The sequence below is a fragment of the Camelus ferus genome, chromosome 1 (genome assembly GCF_009834535.1).
Source record: "Camelus ferus isolate YT-003-E chromosome 1, BCGSAC_Cfer_1.0, whole genome shotgun sequence".
Classification (NCBI taxonomy): domain Eukaryota; kingdom Metazoa; phylum Chordata; class Mammalia; order Artiodactyla; family Camelidae; genus Camelus; species Camelus ferus.
In genome coordinates this window covers 41,349,271-41,368,470 of record NC_045696.1, presented here as the reverse complement: position 1 = coordinate 41,368,470, position 19,200 = coordinate 41,349,271, and the positions used below count along the sequence as shown (strand labels likewise).

General features: G+C 37.8%; 1 protein-coding gene across 1 annotated transcript in view; it reads left to right on the top strand.

Annotated features, from left to right (window-relative positions):
* ABI3BP (ABI family member 3 binding protein) overlaps positions 1 to 19,200 on the top strand; it is a 241,633-nt gene that overhangs the window by 83,111 nt on the left and 139,322 nt on the right. The window contains 4 exon segments of the mRNA XM_032477890.1: positions 445 to 513; positions 5,868 to 6,000; positions 17,473 to 17,654; positions 18,204 to 18,259. Of these exon segments, the coding sequence (XP_032333781.1) occupies positions 445 to 513; positions 5,868 to 6,000; positions 17,473 to 17,654; positions 18,204 to 18,259 (440 nt within the window).

Here is a 19,200-nt window from a genome sequence, read left to right as displayed (position 1 = left end):
TTTAAATCATACACCAGATGACACCCATGTGTCCTGAGCAAGTAGGATTTTCCCTGATTTTGAAGCACCAGGCTGACCCTGCGTGAGGAATAGGGTAACAGAAGAGATATGAGCTGATTTTTCAAAAAAATCTCTTTGCTAAGAAAAGGATTGATGAAACTGTGGCATGAAATCTGTGTCTGGCTTGATACTTTTTATGACCTCTCTCCCAGTCCTGACCACTGGGTTTTGAAAATCTGGATTTAATTTTCTTTTAAAAAACCCAATGGCTGAAACTATCCCAAGAAGGGTGAACTTTTGGAATTCCTGGGCCCTCTCACCCAATGGTGCTGTGGGTACGATGACTAAAGCTGGGGAACATTGAGTCAGCAACGGGTGTGCTGTCCTGAATGCTGCTCGTTCTCAGAGAATCTCACTGATAAATAATATGCTTATTGTTTCCAGATGCGGAGCCGAAATATCTGATTGTCGTGCGACCTGCTCCTCCCCCCAGTCAAAAGAAGTCATGCTCAGGTATTTTTTTGTTTGATTTTTTAATTATTATTATCTTTAGACCATGCCTTTTCAAAATCCTCACCAAAATATTAGCAAATAGAATCCAACAACATATAAAAAAGATGATACATCATGACCAAGTGGGGTTCATCCCAGGGACACAAGGGTGGTTCAGCGTACGCAAATCAATCAGTGTAATACATCACATCAACAAGAGAAAGGACAAAAACCACATGATCATCTCAATCGATGCAGAAAAAGCATTTGATAAAATTCAACACCCATTTATGATAAAAACTCTCGCCAAAGTGGGTATAGAGGGAACATATCTCAACATAATAAAAGCTGTATATGACAAACCTACAGCCAGCATAGTACTCAACGGTGAAAAACTCAAAAGCTTCCCACTAAAATCTGGGACAAGACAAGGATGCCCACTATCACCACTCCTATTCAACATAGTCCTGGAAGTCCTAGCCACAGCAGTCAGGCAAGAAAAGGAAATAAAAGGGATCAAAATTGGAAAAGAAGAGGTAAAAGTGTCATTATATGCCGATGACATGTTACTATATATAGACCATGCCTTTTCGTCTCTGCTATCCATGGAGCCCAAGTGCCTTGGGGATGCCTTAGGGATGTAGATGGGAAGATGCACAGCGTCCAGCAGGCCCCCTGTCAATGGATGACCCTGCCTGGGGAGCAGCATAACCTGGTGGTAGGGGCTCCTAGGATTTATCCTGGCACCACCACGTACAAACTGCAGGAGATGAGGCAAGTTACGGAACCCCTCTGCTCTCCAGTCTGCTGCACAGTAGGGTCTCGGTGAGGACAAGTTCAGGGACGTGCGACATGCAGGACAGGCCTGGCCCATAGCCAGTGCTCGTGTAGAGTTCCCTCCCATTGGCCTGCCTCTGTTTTGCGAAGTGTGAACACTTTCAGACTTTTGGGACAAAATTTGATGTCTAAACTTTGCTGAAGGAACTGTGAACATTTCAAAAGCATAACTTATTTACATATGTGTTAAATGGGTGGGAACTTAGATTTTATTTACTCTTCATCCTTCTAAATTTCTTGTATTTAGTCAAACAAACAAACAAAAAAAGACTCTTTCGTAAAACAGCAGCACAACACCCATCTTCCCAGGGCTGAGAAGACTTGAAATAGGAAAGAGGATATTGTGTGTATAAATTAGTCATACGGAAATGTTTATACTTAAGGAAGACTGAAATCCTATGTTGTATAAGTTTGGGAGGTGAGATTTGTAAATGTTAGCCACTATATATAAAAATAGATTAAAAACTTCTTCTATATTGCACATATTGAACTATATTCAATATCTTATAATAACCTTTAATAAAAATGAATATGAAAATGTATGTATGTATATGCATAATTGGGACTTTGTGCTGTACACCAGAAATTGACCCATTGTAACTGGCTGTACTTCAATTAAAAAAAAAATCCTATGTTGTACCAATTTTACTGCTTAAATTTCTTCTCAGGTCAAATAAGCAAGCCCTTGCCATTAGGAAGGACCAATAGAGCTGTGAATATGCTTTTTTTTTCCCCTTTTAAAGATTAAACTATAGTCAGTTTACAATGTGGTGTCAACTTCTGGTGTACAAGGAAATTCCAAGGAATTTAGGAGCCCTTTGTCAGATGCCAGGTCAGATAGATGTATTTCTTATTATTTTACATCCACCTACAAAAATGAATATAAGCAAAACAGAGCTAGACTCACAGACATAGAAAACAAACTTATGTTTACCAGGGAGAGGGGAAGGAGGTGGGAAGGGATAAATTGGGAGTTGGAGATTTGCAGATACTAACTAGTATATATAAAATAGATAAACAACAAGTTCATACTGTATATAGCACAGGGAACTATATTTAACATCTTGTAGTAACTTACAGTGAAAAAGAATATGAAAACAAATATATGTATGTTCATGTATGACTGAAACATTATGCTGTACACCAGAAATTGACTCAACATTATAAACTGACTATATACTTCAATAAAGGAAAAAAGTCCAGAACATGTTAGAGCAAAGGCAGTTAATCTGGGATCATTGCCCTTATTTGATGTGGCCACCCCCAGTTGTCACCCTATCCCAACCCAATGTTTAACCTTGATTAACTTGTGATTCATCAATATGCATTTGGATTAATTTCTTATTTTACTATGTTTCACATTAAATGCATCTGTATACATCATCTATACCAATGTTAATATTATCTCAAAAGTGAAACCTCAATTAAAAAAAATCACCATACATACCTGCAAATACATTAGAATATTCAAGAAGTTGACTACTTTCTGGAAAAATATGAGTTCTTGAGACATATCTCCAGCAGCTAAAACAAAGGAAAATAAGCAAGGAAGAATATAAAGTTTTTCAAGAATTACTTATAAAAATCACATATGGACTATGCAAGCAAAGGAACAGCTAACTACAAAAGTTACAAATAGTTCAGAGAATCAAGAATAGAAGAAAATCCGTATTTTGTGAAGGTAATTTGATTCTGATATCAGAACGTGACACAGATGACACAAAACAAAACCACAAACCAATTTTACTTGCTACTCTTGGCATCAAAACCGTATTTTATTAAAATATAAATTACTAATTAAAAAGATTTCTGTGTACAGCAAAATGTTTCAGTCATACGTATACATACATATATTCCTTTTCATATTCTTTTTCATTTGAATATGCTTTTCACTCTGATGCCACATCCTTCTAGCTCTGTAGATAGAGTTGATTCCAATGCTTTGCTTTGCTTTTTCATGTTCTAATGGGAACTGTTCTCCAAATAATTATTTCCTAATCATATTTATCTTTTATGGTACACTGGACGTCACGCAGAAAAAAGGGATCTTTTTTGTTTGTGATCTTTCTTTAATGGATGAGAAATGTGGGGGGAGCATACAGATATTCAAATACACTGAGCAAAGGAACCCTTCACAGCTATGTGTCTGTCTCCTAGACGTATCAGCCATGCCTGGCTACCAGAAGTCATTTGCCACAGTTCCCTTTTCTCCTTCTGTGGGTTTCCACTTTTTAGAGAAGCAGTAAATGTTCGAGTGTTTTGAGGAATACAGATTCCTTTTCTAGGCCTCTTAGATTATCCCATAGTGCAAGGGAAATTTCAATCAGTACTTACAACTTACTAATGATAGTTATCCAGGCAGCTTTCCATACATGTTAAAAAAAATGGACTCTCAATATTTTGATTTCAAAATATTTAGCAATAAAGTCAGGAAGCATGTGTATGGTTCTGTGAAATTCTGGCTTCATAGTCACTAAACTTTTTTTTTTTTTATATAAATGTGATCATAAAACAAATATACAAAAACAAGTAAGGAAAGTCAAGAGAGTCATTGTATCTTAGCAGCAGTTTATAACTTCATTTCACTTCACTTGGGGGCTTCAATGACACTGGCCTCAGTGATTATTTTTCACTATGTGATGACCGAGTCAGGAAATTGTTTCATCTTGCTCAGGATGTAATACCCCACCTTTCCTTTCAGGCAATGGATATCATTTTTGTTTTTGTAATCTGCAATTGAGTGATGTAATGAGTAATGGATTAGCTTCCATTCATTTTATATTTGTGTTTGCCGTGTAAATTTTAATTATTTAATCATTTTCACATTAAGATCCAAACATTGTGAAATAACTATTTGATGGTCATGTAGACCTTGGGTTCCCCTTGGGAACGAAAAATAAATCTTTTCTCTAAGTGGCATTATCTTTATCCATTTTTAGCTAAGCCAGCGATGTAGCAAAAAGAAAACCAGGTTACAATTCAGGAGACCTGGATTCAGGTCTTGATTTTGCTCTCAGTGTGACATTGAATGCCCTTGAAACTATTCTGGGCCTTGTTTTTCATCTATAAAATGAGACAGTTGCATTGCACTAGTGAAAATCAACTCAGGGGCAGAAAAAACCATATCAGAATCACCACAGGGCTTTTTCAAACTACACGTGCCCCCTACCCTCACCTCAGATTCTAATCTACTGTCCTTGGGGGCCAGACTTAAACCCGCTGAATACCAATCACATGAAGTACTATTACAAGTGGAGCTGGAAAAATTTACGGAGAAGTAAATTTCATGTTTGCAACCAACTGGTCAACAACCAGGCTTGAAAATTATTTTAAATATCTTTTAAAAATTCATCTATGTCACAATGAAGTAACTTGCCACCACCAGGTTATGTATATCATTGTCACAGAGGGCTTTTCTACAGGAGTAGCAATTTGTACAACTTACACCTAACAGAAGCAATAAGCATGGCACGGTTTTCCAGGGCGTTGGGTTTAGATAACGTTCCCTGAGGTCCACAAGCTCCCACCTACTTTATAAAGGCCACAGGCCTTCTTACTGTTTGGCTCTTACTGCAGTAGATGGAGATAACACAAGTTCTTCTTACAGCAAATGCAACATACATAGTCTCATGAAATGACAGGGGGAATCAATGGAAATACAAAGCATATATAGTGTATGTTAGTTCTATGTAGTTTTTTATTGGATTTTAAATTAATTAATCATATTGGATTTTTATTTACCCTAAAAACTTTTTTTTGAGCCAGTGTTATTTTCCATGATGAGGATCTTCCCTCTTCTTTTTCACTGTCCTCTCATTCCTGTAGTTTCAAATATTTCTGAAAATGCAACTGTCTGCCCTTCTGTATACCTGAAAAGAATCTATAGTGAATTATCAGCATCACTCTTGGCATTGCCCAAATCCAGTTAGTCTCATCAGAACAACTGTGCTTCCTGTATTGTTTCTACTCTTCTGACATTATTAAAAATACGTGCACCTTCTGGGTTTAGATACTCACTGCTTTAAAAAGAAAAAAAGCTATTGCAATGACCTGATGAGGGATTTTACACTTCCAAATAGGTTTAAATATTATATATATGACCTACAACCTAGATGGAAGCTTTCTTTTATTCTAAGATGTTATTTCACACTAATTCATAGTCCTAAACAAATAAGCATAATTTTATTTTGACTATAAAAGACAAAAAGTGAGTGTGTATATACTGATATGTATATGTATGTGTGTTTAATTTATTCCACTTTGTATTCATCCCTGACCCACAAGAAAATAAAAGGTAGGAATGGATATAGTTTACACGCTTACACACACACACAGACACACATAAATCTCAAAAAATATTTCTTCTGATTCATGCTTAAATTCATGGGCAAAACATTAGCGATATTTATGCACTGTACGAAAGGAACTTAGTGCTTTCACATTCTTCATCATCTTGCTAAATCATCTTTATGCATTTTACCCAAATCATGAAAATATAGAAAATATTACCAGAATTAACCTGTCCGTTACCTCCACAGGGAAAGCACGGTCTCGCAAGCCTCTCCAGCTGGTGGTTGGCACCCTGACACCGAGCTCAGTCTTCCTGTCCTGGGGCTTCCTCATCAACCCTAACCACGACTGGACGTTGCCAAGTCAATGTCCCAATGACAGGTAATGCACCATAATGGAGGGTTTTGTTTTGCATCTGAAAATTGGCACTTGTTTTCAATAGGATCTGCATATGCTTTAGAAGAATGTGTAAATACTGGGGGCATCAGTATTTACAGATCACCGATTGGCTGTGGAGCCTGTTCTAGGTGTGAGGGGCCTGAGTTCATTAGTCAGGGCCCCTACCATTCCGGGAGTTATCATCTACCTGAATAGAAAACACATGCAAGTATTTTTCGTTTCCAAAGAATAAACTAGAAGGGAAAATAAGCCAACTAGCAAGCGGAGCTATCAGAGGTAAGTGCAATAAAAGCTCAGAGGATGAGGTTGAAAGCGATTAGGAGAGGCTGCTAAAAGTTGCAAAAGTTGATCTTGGGTTTGCAAAGGCTGTATCTTTGATTTGACAATTGAAGAAGAGCTAAAAACAGTAGTTCTCTGAGTGTGATCCCGAAACAGAGCAGCATCAGCATCACCATCACTTGGGAACTTGTCAAAAATGGAAATTCCCACTGAATCAGAGACTCCGAGGGTGGGGCCAAGTCATTTGTGTTTTAATAAGCCCTCCAATTGATTCTGATCCCCACCTAAGTTTAGGAATCACTGGCTTAGAAAACCAGAGAGACACACACAGGAGAAATGTAAGTACAGCGAAAATACAGTTGGAAATGAAGCTACCATCTTCTTTGGCAGAACAAAATAAGAAAAGTCTAAATATACTTTAAATTACTGCCATTCATCCATCCAACACAGGTAGTTGGTATTGTCTATGTGCTGGGCGCTGTGCTAAATGACCCATGATTCTAAATTGGGTATGAAATGATACTTGCTTGTCATAAATATTTACTACATGAGCTTCAAAATTCAAAACTTTGTATCTGACATTCAAGAAGTTCAATCTTCAACCAAAGCATTTTTATTCAAAAAGTTTTTTATTTTAAGTATTCAAAGTGATTTTTAAATTTAAAAAAAATTGTTTCCTTCCCTTCTTAAATGAAAGACTTGTTATTGAGATATAATTTAAACCCAGTCAAATGCACAGATCTTAGGTATCCAGTTTAATCACTTACAAAAAAACAAGGTGTATAATTATTTACTCTATACCCTATCAAGAAATAGAACACTTTCATCACCCCAGAAAGCACTAGAGGGTTTGTCTACTCTAGAATTCCATATAAATAGAATCATAGACTATGTTCTCTTTTTGTGTCTGTCTTATTTATTCAGCATGTTTTTGAGATTCATTCATGATGTTGCAAGTATCAATAGTTAATCCCCTTTTTCATTCCTGTGTAGTATTCTATTATGGGACTATTTCAGAATGTATTGGTCCATTTTCTTGCTGGTGGACACCTGAATTCTATAAATATTATTGTATAAGACTCTTGTGGACATATCTTTTAATTTCTTTTAGATAAATACCTAGAAAGTAGAATTGCTATGTCACAGGGAAGATGTGTATTTGGTTTTGTTTTTTTTTTTTGGCCTACTTTTTTCATTTAAATTCCCACAAGCAGTGCATGAGAATTCTGATTGCTCCACATCCTTAACAACATTTCATGTCATCAACATTTTTCATTTTAGCTATTCTAGTGCAGTCATTTCTCATTACCATTTTAATATGCATTTCCCTTATACTAAAGAAATTGAAAATTTTTTCATGTACTTTTGGGCCATATATCTTTTTTGTAGTGCTTTATTTTTATTTGTGTAAGTTGGATGGAAAAGAAAGAGCTTTAAAAATGTTTACAAGTTCTCAGAAGTACCTTTCATGTGACTTTGATTAGGAAATCTAAACTGAGAAAGGAAAAAAATTAAAATTTCCTTCATATGCCCATGGTTCTGAAGGAAGAAATTCTTGGAAAAAAGACATGTAGAGGATATGCCAAGACTAAATTTTTTGAAAAATAATTTTGAGCTATTTCAAAGAATACGAAAAATTTCTTATTTCACCCACTGCTAAACCCATAACTTACTTGTTTGGAAAATGGATTCTTGAAAGAACTTGCTTTCTTGTGATAACTCCAGTTTCTAGTGGATTGTTCCAGGGTGCCAGTGCTGAGAAAACAAACATTTATGGGTTGCTTTCTTTTTCCTCTTCATTTTTATTTAAGTCTCTTATTAAAAAGAAAAAAGGAAAAAAGGGAAAGAATGGGTGGGTGGGAGGGAAGGAAAGAAGAAAGGATGAAAGGAGATTTGATACCCTTGTAACAAATGTAGCTAATGTTAATGGTTACTTGCTTGATATATCCACTTGCAAATTCGTATAGCGTAATTTGGATATGATTTCTTCCCCTATCAAGTCTTTCCTTCAGTTTCACTTGGTCCTGCTGGCCTCTTCATGAAAGAACTTACTCTAATTGGTAGATGTTGCTCTGGTCTGACAGCACAAAGAGATAATGCATGTGGAAAAGGTAGAGGAACAGATGGCCTGGTGCAGCTACAATTTTATCCAAGGCAATTGACTTGAAGGCCCCAGATACTCAGACCATGGGTGTACCGGCCCTCCCCACCGTTGCCCATACACTCTGGCTCAGTTCTTCTCATCAGATAGATGGACTCGTGCGTGTCAAATCACAATATATTTAAAAACAATAATTCCACCTAGAATAAAGTTTTCTTTAAACGATTCAATAGTTACATGTCAAGATGCTTGCCAGCTTCCATATCTGAGTGAGTAGGAGAATCTTTGACAGCAATAGGGAAATGTTAGGACACGCGTACATGGGGAGAATTAAATGATAATGACACAAAGCATTTAGAGTGCTTGTGAGTTTCATTTACCCATGACCTCCTTTCTCCCTAATTAGAATAGTTAATAAAGAGCTGACATTTTAAAGTCTTTGTGGTATTTGAGGGAAAAAAATAGTAGTCCTTATTTAAAAGCTCTGGAAATACAGTACACATGATAAACACCCAAATAAATCCAACCAGAACAATTCTCAATTAGTGTAATGAGATGCAGACCTAGAGAAATCCACACTTACATGATTATGCAGATGATTCTTCTAGAATTCAGACTCCTCCAGGAGGTTAGAAAAAGCAATAATAGTTAGAGGGAATGATTCCTTCTTGAAAACTGGAAAATTAATACAGCTCAAGTTTTTCTTCAGAAACAAATTCTGACAAAACCATGGGAATCCGAATGCCCTTGGCTGGGTACAGAAACACCACCCAGTGTCATTTTAACTCATTTAACTCTAATATTTGGCACCATGTGTAAAGTCTGATTTCTTTAAATGAAAATCATTTCACATTGGTTCATATAGCTTCATATATCCTATGCAAATGTAAATAATTTACTGGGAAAGTTTTTACATTATACTTTGAGTTTTGACTTTATATATCAAAGCTCTTGTGTAGTGAGTTTCCAATGAGAAAATTTCTGTTTTCTGTTGTATTTGCTTTAAGCTTAGAAACATTAATGAAATGTCACTTTATCCTTTGTGGTACATTTCCATTCCTATTTCCATAGGGTGCCCATGGGTTGCCCATGTTTTTAGATCCTTTTTGGAGTTCACATTGGCGAAAAGATGTACTTCACTGACAGTTTTTATTCTTAATGGGCTTTGAAAGGAAGAACGTATGTGTTTGTCCCCAATATATCTAAGGTCAAAAGAAAGCTCTCCAAATTGGCCCAGATGAAGAGCAAAACCTCAGTTTATTTCACCATTAATAGCATATTTTTTCCTTCCCCTGTTTCCAACTTGTTAAAGTGTTCAAGGTTGCTTTAGTTCTCACTCCTTTGCCAACTTACTAAGCTTTACGATGCGTTTAGAAATCATTTTCGCGTTTTCTAATACTTTGACGTTGCACTTACTTGCTTTTAAAGTAGAATGAAGGTCCTCCTTTTTGGCTGGTCCAGAGCTGACTCTGGCTTTCCTTTTCTTTATCCCAAGTTTTTTTAAGAAGCAAATCTTTTCATCGTCTGGGAATCTCACTTGATTGGGCCCAGCCCCTTGCTGCCCGTTTGTCTTGCTGTGTAAATTTGAAGCTCCATGAAGACAAGGGACCATGTGTATCTTAATCACTGTTATCTCCCCAGTCCCCGGGCCAGCAGCTAGCGCGTAGTAGGACTTCAGTAAATGCATGCTGAATAAAAAGTAGTGACTTGTCAGCATTTTTACGTTTATGTCTTACCATTAATCCAAACTTGTGACGAAGTTGAACTCATACTTTTTTGGTGGTATCAGTTCCCTTGTCTTATTACTTTGTGGGGTACTGTAATGCTTGCACTCTCCCTAATTTGAAACTTCATTCACTTTTTATTTTTCATCTCCCATAGTATTGAGGCCCAGAGTTATATAGTTTTTGCCCTTGAGAATTACTCATATCAGTATCTTTATCTTCTACTTCTCCATTTTCACATCAGTAATTCCAAGCCAGGTACTGTTTACGTTTCTTTTCATGTCCCAACCCATCCTGCTTCTGCAACACTGAAGAAATTTAGGCTATCTGCCATCAGCTCATTCTTTCATCCCAGATTTATCTTTACCTCTCTTCTGTTCTTACCAAGGAATATTCCTTTTTGGGGGGGGGGTAATTAGGCTTATTTGGTTATTTTTTAACAGAGGTACCAGGGATTGAACCCAGGACCTAGTGCATGGCAAGCGTGTACTCTACCACTGAGCTATACCCACCTCCACCCCAGAGCACATTTCCGACTTCAGACACTGCTCATCATCCCACCCCTTCCACATTCTGTAAGACTTTGCCTTTTCACATTTGCCTCTTCTCTGATACTGATGCCCTGCCTCTGGCTGTCAGACATGCTCAAGATGTCCCTACCCCAAACAGCATCTTCTGTTGACCCTGTTATAGCTTCCATGCTGCTTTGCACTCTCTTGTCTTAATCCTGAAGCTTCTCAGACTGATCTGCTCTCATAGTCTTGATTTCTGTATAGTCCAGACAGTCTTCATTCCCTTTCACTGGTTTCCATCCTCTTTGTACCTTTCCGCTGAAATTTCTCTTGGTGATCAATTGCTGGATCCAGGAGAGTTTTCTCAGTTCTTAACCTTTTAAACCTCTTTTACGGAATGTTTGGCCATCCTCCCAGTCCTAAACTCTTTCTTTCGTTGAAATTTTTAAATTTTTCTCTTACCCTCTTCCTCTTCTCTTTTGCTTACTTGTTATCCCATCTCAGATGTGGAGTAGAGATCTTCCCTTACCTATAAGCCATGTCTTTAACTATCACCTCTGTGTAGAACAATGATTCTCAGACTTTGATGTGCTTGCAAATTGGGGGGATGCTGTTAAAATGCAGGTTCTGATTCTTAGGCCTGAGGAAGAGCCTAAGATTGTACATTTCTAAGAGCTCCCAGGAATGTCTGATGTTGCTCTTCTATGGGGAATAGTAGGGGTGTTGAAGATGGAAATAACTTACAATGCTGAACCTCTGACCTTGACCCGTTTCCAAAGTTCTGAGAGTGTATTTTTAGTTGTCTGTGGAATATTTTCTTTAGAATGACCAGGTAACAGTGTTCAGCACCTCAAACTCAAGCTAAATGCATGTTTTCAGTACTACTACCAGAACTCCTTTTTCATCACTTTAACTTCCCTCTTCTTAAGTGTGAAAACTGATTTTTATTTACACTTTCCTTGCATAAAGAGTCTTGTCAACTGTTTCATAGAAATAGAACTTTGATCTTTTCCATTTTTTTCCCCCCTTCGTTCTATTTCTTCTGTAATTCACTCCTTTGTCATCCTATATCTGGACTATAGCATATTGAGATTCCTCCCTCCTGTTTTCCTCTAATTCTTCCACTGCTGATAAATCAGCCTTCCTTCACCCTGCTTAACTTTATTTACCTGTTGAAGAATCTCTACCAGCTCCCCACTGCCTGGTAAAAGAAATCATAGAGTCTCTCCAAGAATCTATCTCAAGGAATATGTGAGTCATGCTCCTGAGATGAGGTTTACATCTGGCCTACTCTTCTTTCCCTGCATCTGGGTAGAAAGTCCTGCTTTAAGTCATCCCATGGGGATGGGATTTACAACGCAGCCTGTCTAGTTTACAAGTTCGGGCTGCAGGGTGCCAAACCCAGACACCCTCGGCACTCTCTCCTTTTCATCCTGCCTTCTTTAGTCATATTCACATGTGCATCTGCCTCCCCAACTCCCCATCCTGTGAGCTCATTTTTGAAGTCATGCCTGGTGTCTTACTTGTCTTCCATCACACACACAACCTAGCATCACATGTTATAACAGTAGGTCTAAACGTGCATAAATGAACAAGCAAGTGAAATGTCAAGAATGAGCCTTGAAAAAAATCTAGCCTGTCCATTCAACCCTTGAACATTCTCTGCAGCATCTCTTGTCCGGAGGCCACAGTGACCACCTCCAGGGGTGGTAACACAGCATGAATGCTCGGGGTGTAAATTCTTGTCAGACTGACCCAAGTTCAAACTTCTACTCTATTAGCCGAGTGTCCTTGGACAGGTGACTGAAATGCTTTAAGCCTTGGTTTTCTCATCTGTAAAATGAGGATAATAATAGTAGTGTTTCATAGGGGTGTCAGAATTAAATGAGATGACACATGTAAAATGAAGCTATGCTAATATAGCGTCTGGCATGCAGTGAACACTCTGGAAGTGGGGCCATTTGCTGCTAGACTTCTTGATGGTTTTGATATTAGTTACCTTCTGTGATAATTGCCACTTCAGACGAGCGATTCCGTTTTAGATAGCGTTAAAATCTCTAGAAACTTCTTTCTTTTGTTGAGCTTAAACCAGCCAGCAGTGGGTGATAGAGATTTGGGGAAATGGTTTTACTGGTGTGAAAGTTATTACAAGAGTCCAGAGATAGTACAGACCTGAACTGGGCCCTTGAGTGCTGCTTCGGAGTGGAGGACGGCTGAGCACGGGGGTTTCATCCAGGGAAGTGGGACTGCACTTGCAAACTGATTGGACCGGGGGAGGAGGAACGTGACATCAACAGGAATAGGAAGAGATTTGGGAAAGATGGGTCGATTTTAAGGTAGTTATGAAATTCTTGGATGATTAAATCACTGGATTTGATCATGAGGTTTTCCTCTACTAACAGGTCAGACACTAGACTGCAAAGAAATATAGGCATTATGGGTGGGAAGAAAAGGGAAGAAAGGAGATGACTTTTGAGAAATTGTGTTTTAAAAGATAAAGGCAGGGATAAGAAGTATTAATTTTATTTTTGCTTTGATATAATGGAAAACATTTAAACAGCATTTTGAGTCAGAGAAGACTTGTCGAAGAATTGAGAGAAAGGATGCAAGAGTGGATGGAATAAGAAAATGGAATAAAATTACCAAGACACTTATTTTTTAGAAGAAGGAAGAACCCTGGAATCGGAGAGGCGCATGGGGAGAGTGAAGGGGGAGAGAGAGTCTTTGAGAGGAAGGAAGTGGGGATTGAACTTGTCAGCAGTCACAGTCTCAGTAAGGCAAGAAGCGAGGATACGGACAACAGGGGCAGCAGGAAGTGTCCTTTGACATGAAGAGAGCAGAAAAATGTGTGTGTGGAATCTGTTTTAGGAAATATAGTAATTAATCACATAGAAATAAAAAAAATACTGAAAAAACTAGACAAAGTCCCAAAGATGGCCAACTGTGTGCATCTATCCAGGCTAGTTTGTGAAAGACTCAATTTCTTTTGACATTATTCACTGTCTCCACTTGGTATAATTCAGTGCCAGTTACATCATATATTTTATTTATGGGGTTTCTAGCCTGTGTTCTGCCTCTGTGTTTTATTAGAATAGAATGCCTCATATGTAGCTAGAATAAAATTTTAGAAGCAAAAGATTCAAAGATTGTCTAATCCACCCCCCTGTTTTTCAGAGTAGAAAACTGATGCATAAGTGGGTGGAGAGACTTCATGGAGGTTGTGCTACTAGCTTGCAGCTGGCAAATATCCAAGTCAAGCCATTCTCTGCCTTCTCTATTACCATGAGAAACCATGGATTTTTAAGTTACAACAATTATTGTTAATTTTGAAACTATTGGGGAGATCTGAGCACAGACTACTATCAGTTGAACCAAGCACTAACCTCAGCAGTTCTTTACCACTTAATTAGGATATGAGATGCTCTTGTTTCTAAAATCCAAATTGCTAGGCAGGCTTTCCGGAGGTCTGCTCTAATGACACACACTGGCTGCTACTTCTGTCTTTAATAGACTCGTTGCCTCTCCATGCACATGTGCCCAAATTTAATTAACCACAGAAAAAAGTACAATCAACATTCAATCCTGAATGTCCTCAGACAGTAATGGGAAGTCTGTGGTTATACGGCATGATAAATAAATACACAATAAGACAAAAAATAAAAAGCCTTGACTAATGTTAAAAGGACTTCTGATTCCTTTTACTTTGCTTCCATCCTGGGTTGTTTTTACCTGTCTTTTTCCCATCTCCTTTTGCCTAGCACCGCAGTAGAAAAATAGTCCAATGCAATACAAGAGATACTAGCTTAGGAGTCAAAAAACAGTCATTTGGTTGGCTCTGTCACTGATGACCAGACTTTAGATACTTCCTGGCCTATCTTTTTCTTCTATAATAATTCTTGCTCTGCTCATCGTAGACTTCATTACATGGATAAATGGAAATAAATTAAAAAATCTTAAGCCCTCTGCAAATGTGCAATATAGGCATATATTGTACTTTCCTTCCATTTGCATTGATTGTATAAGAATGCTGAATCCTGGTAAGTGAAATCTCATGCAATGCCATATTGCAAAATATAATTGTAGACCTACTGGCTTAAATGAGTATTTTTTGGTGATGGAGTTTTTTGGCCATTTAGAGCAATTATATTCTAATTTTAGAACGATCCTATGAGCACCTAAATATCTGGTCTCTTCATTCCACAGTATTTATGGAGTACCTACTCTGTGCTAGGTTGTATAGCATTGTTTATTATAAGACCTATATTTTGCCTTAAAATCAAGAAAATTTATTTCACCACTGAAGAGTTGGGTAGTCTTGTTTACCATCTCTTTTAAAATCTAGAACTTGCCTATTTTATACCATTACCAATTAAGCCAGTGTTGATGAGGGGAAACTAACTGAAACAGAAGAGAAGGTTTGGCTGCTTTTATATTTATTTTTCCTGACAAACTTGGTACAAGAGAGGGTATTTAGAAAGCTCTGTGATCAAAATTTTAAAAATTTACAGGCTGGATTTTTTTTTAACACGTTCTTAGAACATTTCTGTCTCATTTTAATCCTAGGAAGATGATAGAAAATCAAACTTACCAGGAATTCTGGAATCTGACCTTTGGTAATTCTGTTAGCAATGCCCCCTACCCCAACCTGGCTCATGCAAGCAATTCAGGACATCAGAAATATATCCAGACTAGAGAAGTTTAGTGGTGGAGCCCATCTGGTTGGATTTCAGCTTCTCTGAACCTCCCTCAAGTCCTGTAATAACCAGGGCAGGGAAAAAACAACAACAGAAATTCCATGTGACGTACTTGTCATCAAATGTGTTTCAGAAGTCACTGTTGGTGTTTTAACTCACAGCACACAGGATTAGTATTGTATAACATTTGTTCCCAGTAGCAGTTAGTGTTTTGGTTGGAACAGCCTCCTTCCCTCGTTCTGATGTTTGTGACTTGGGAATGGGGGATTGGAGCCCAGAGAGCTGCTCTTACTAGAGAGAAGCAAGCTGATGAATGATTTCAAGCATTTCAGTGGTTTGTGACCAGTAAGATAGTGGGCTGAAAATACAAATGCATCTCTTCTCTGCACTTAATGCAACTGTAGTCCCCTTGCTGACCTCACGGGCGTGCAACCCATACAGTTTCATAGGTTTCACCACTTAAAAGGGCCCATGCTTGCTTTAATGCTCTATTGTCACTGTCTTAAAAGTCTTCATCCCTTTTGAATAAGGGACCCCATGTTTTTCATCTTGCAATGACCCCCACAAATTATGTGGCCAGTCCTGGCCCTTGTTTCCACAGATTTTTGATAATTTTTTTTGTATCTAGAACTTGTGCCTGACACTTAGGACACAATAAATGTTTTTAGCATGAGTAAACAAGACTTTTAAGTCTTTAAATAAAAGTAATTGACATGAATCTTAATCCATTTAATTTTGCTGGGTTGAGGAGTCAGGGAGAGGTACTAAATTTTTGAGAGAAAATTTAAAACGTACAAAAGAATCTAAAATAGTATAACAAACACATATGTTTCTATCATGATACGTGACAGCTATTTTCTTCTGTTTACTTAGTTTATATGCATGCTAAGCATTCCCTCTACAACTGAGCTATAGCCTCTCCCCTCTGTTTACTTAAAATGTTTGTTTAAGAATAAAAAAACAGATCAGGTTTATCTATTGGCCCCACCTCTAGTCTCATTCAGCTTCCTACTTGCCCATAGGGAGCCAAACCATGACTGTGTTTGTCATCGCTTTCCACTGCTAGGAATAATCCATGGTAACGTACTTGGTCTCAGTGTTTTAATATTTGTGTAAATGGTATGAAACTACATGTATCCTTTTGTCATTTGCTATTTTCCTTCAAAATTTTGCTTGTGAAATCTATCCATATTGCTACATGTAGCTCTAGTTTAATCATTCTCATTACCCTGTACAGTAGCAATGCAACCCCCTTTCCTGACTTGCTGCCCCATCAGTGGGCTGTTTAGAACAGAGCCAGAGGAGTCATCTTCTATTCTGGTTCTGCTGCTGCTGTTGGTAAAATCACCAGCTGGGTGACGCTGGGCAAGCTAAGTGATGTTTCTGATACTCTTGTTTTCACATTTGTAAATTGGGACACACAATTTTTACTAGTCAAGGTGTTTTTGTGGCAAGTAAATGAGAAAATATATTGAAGACCTACCATGTGATAAAGGTGCAAAAAAGTAGTGGTGAGGATTATCATTACTTTGCCGTGTGTACTTCTGAATGTTATAAAGCCCTAAGCACATGTGTAGCAGTGATCTTGAGTTTACATTATTTGATTTTTCTCTTTGTACCCTTAGCTTGGCTATTGGTCTTGATCCTTTTTTTAATAATAAGGAAATGTCACCCTTGAAATGCTGTCCTGGATGTGTCTTAGAGTCTATGCTTCTCCTTTTACAAATACCTCTAACTCACCTTCCATGGAGTAAAAAGGCTTAAAACTCATACACTCATGAAACTATAATGTTAACTAGTTATAAAAATATGCCTGTGTTCTTCTCTATGCATAACAGAAAAAAAACCAAACATCTACTGTTTTCCAACCTTCATTTTGCAAAGTAGCAAATAATAGAACTGAGAGATCTGGAGTTTTGTCCGACTGTGACTATGCTGTACCCGGTCCCCTAACTTGCTGTGAGAAATTAAAAACTTAAGCACACACTGAGCAATTTTTTCATGTTCTTTGCAAATTTTAAAAAATCTAAACAGAAGCCAATATTAAATCTTCAGAGTAGATGGGAGTCTGTGATGTGTGAAGAAATTTGAAGTAGATTCTGAATCTCCTTGTGGTTTCATAGCATATTTTGGTTATTCAACAGATTTTATACAATCCGCTATAGAGAAAAGGATAAGGAAAAGAAATGGATTTTTCAACTCTGTCCAGCCACTGAAACAATCGTGGAAAATCTAAAGCCTGACACGGTTTATGAATTTGGAGTGAAAGACAATGTAGAAGGTGGAATTTGGAGTAAGATTTTTAATCACAAGACTATTGTTGGAAGTAAGTATCTGGAACTATTTGAGTGAGCTTTCTGTAATTTTCCCCCTAATTTCCAAATTTTAAATTATTTCATTAGCTGTATACTATGATATGAGTCAATTCCCATCAGGTATATTTGAGAAAATACAATGAACAGAATTGGAACATTGGTATTTCAGAATCTTTTTTTATAGTGAGCGGGTTTTTAAAAAAAGAATAAATGATAAGCTAGTATTTGACAAGAACAAATCATTGAACAGTTTATTGGCATTGTCATATTTTAAATCAGTCTCGGACCTGTGAACACCAACTGAGCCAAAAAACCCTCCTGTGTGCAAATGTCCAGTTAGAAAGCTGGGCCAGTGGAAATGAACGCGCAGAGCTTGGGGGCCCGGCTTTCATCCTGTGTGTCTTCTTCCGATCACTGGGATCAGTGTTTGAAATGACAGCAAATAAAATACTAGGCTCGAGTTAGAGCAGGAGTCCTAGTTGTCTTCAGAACGATTAGGAAGGCCTGATTTAGGAATAAGAAGAATGAAAAGCATGTCATTCTCCTCTTGTTTTTGTCAGGTAAAAGCAAAGTAAATGGGAAAATCCAGAGCACCTACGACCAGGTCCACACTGTGGTATGTACCGGCTTACTTTCAAGAACATTTAAAAAAAGTTGTGTCTGCATTATACTTTTTATTTGAATAAGGAAATAGTCCTATGATGATGTATTGAAACTGAGTTAACTGCCTAGCTGTAGGGTGCTGGGTCAAGTACACTGTTTCAGGAATTAGTTTCTTTTTCAGAAAATAGAGGTGGAAGTATGAGACCAGATCATCTCTAATTTGTTCAAAGCTCTAAAATTCTGATGTTCAGTCTAGCTGTCCGGTTTTTCGGGATTCCAGGTATTTTGAGGTTATGCTTATTATCTCCTGTCCTGTGGGATGTTTTTTTACTATAACATGTTTCGAGAGCGAACTAGTACATGCTCTCCTTAAACTGTGATTGTTCAAATCTTTCCTCTATTTTCTATCATTTCCTACTTACAAGCAGCTCATTTGGTTTTGTAATGTGCCCAGTCTCTATTCGGTGCAGTAAAGGTTTGTGTATTTCACATGCCAGTCTAGAACCCTTTCCTCTGTCTAGAACCCTCTTCTCTCTCACCCCAGAAACTCAGCCCCTGTTCTCCTCTTTCCCTCCGCTTTTCACAGCCTATTCTCAGGACACATCGTATCAGTTACATACTGCCTGTTACAAAAGTAAGCCATTGTCATAATCATCACAGATATGTTTGCCTTTTAAATCACATGCCTAATTATAAAGTGAAGGATATTATGTCACTGAGCGGGTAGAGGAGGCACTTTGGTGAGAAAATGGGAATTTGATGCTGTCTTTGGTCCCTGCGAATTGGGAGTACCTGGCCAGGGAACAGGCACATGAACAGGCAAAGACTCTACTCATGGTTGCAGATTTGCTCTATTCAATGTGTATGTGATGTATGTGGATGGATAGCTTTTTATGTCTAATTAAATAGTACACAGAATAACCCACTGCTCATGTAGCCCAGTCGTGGAAAAAG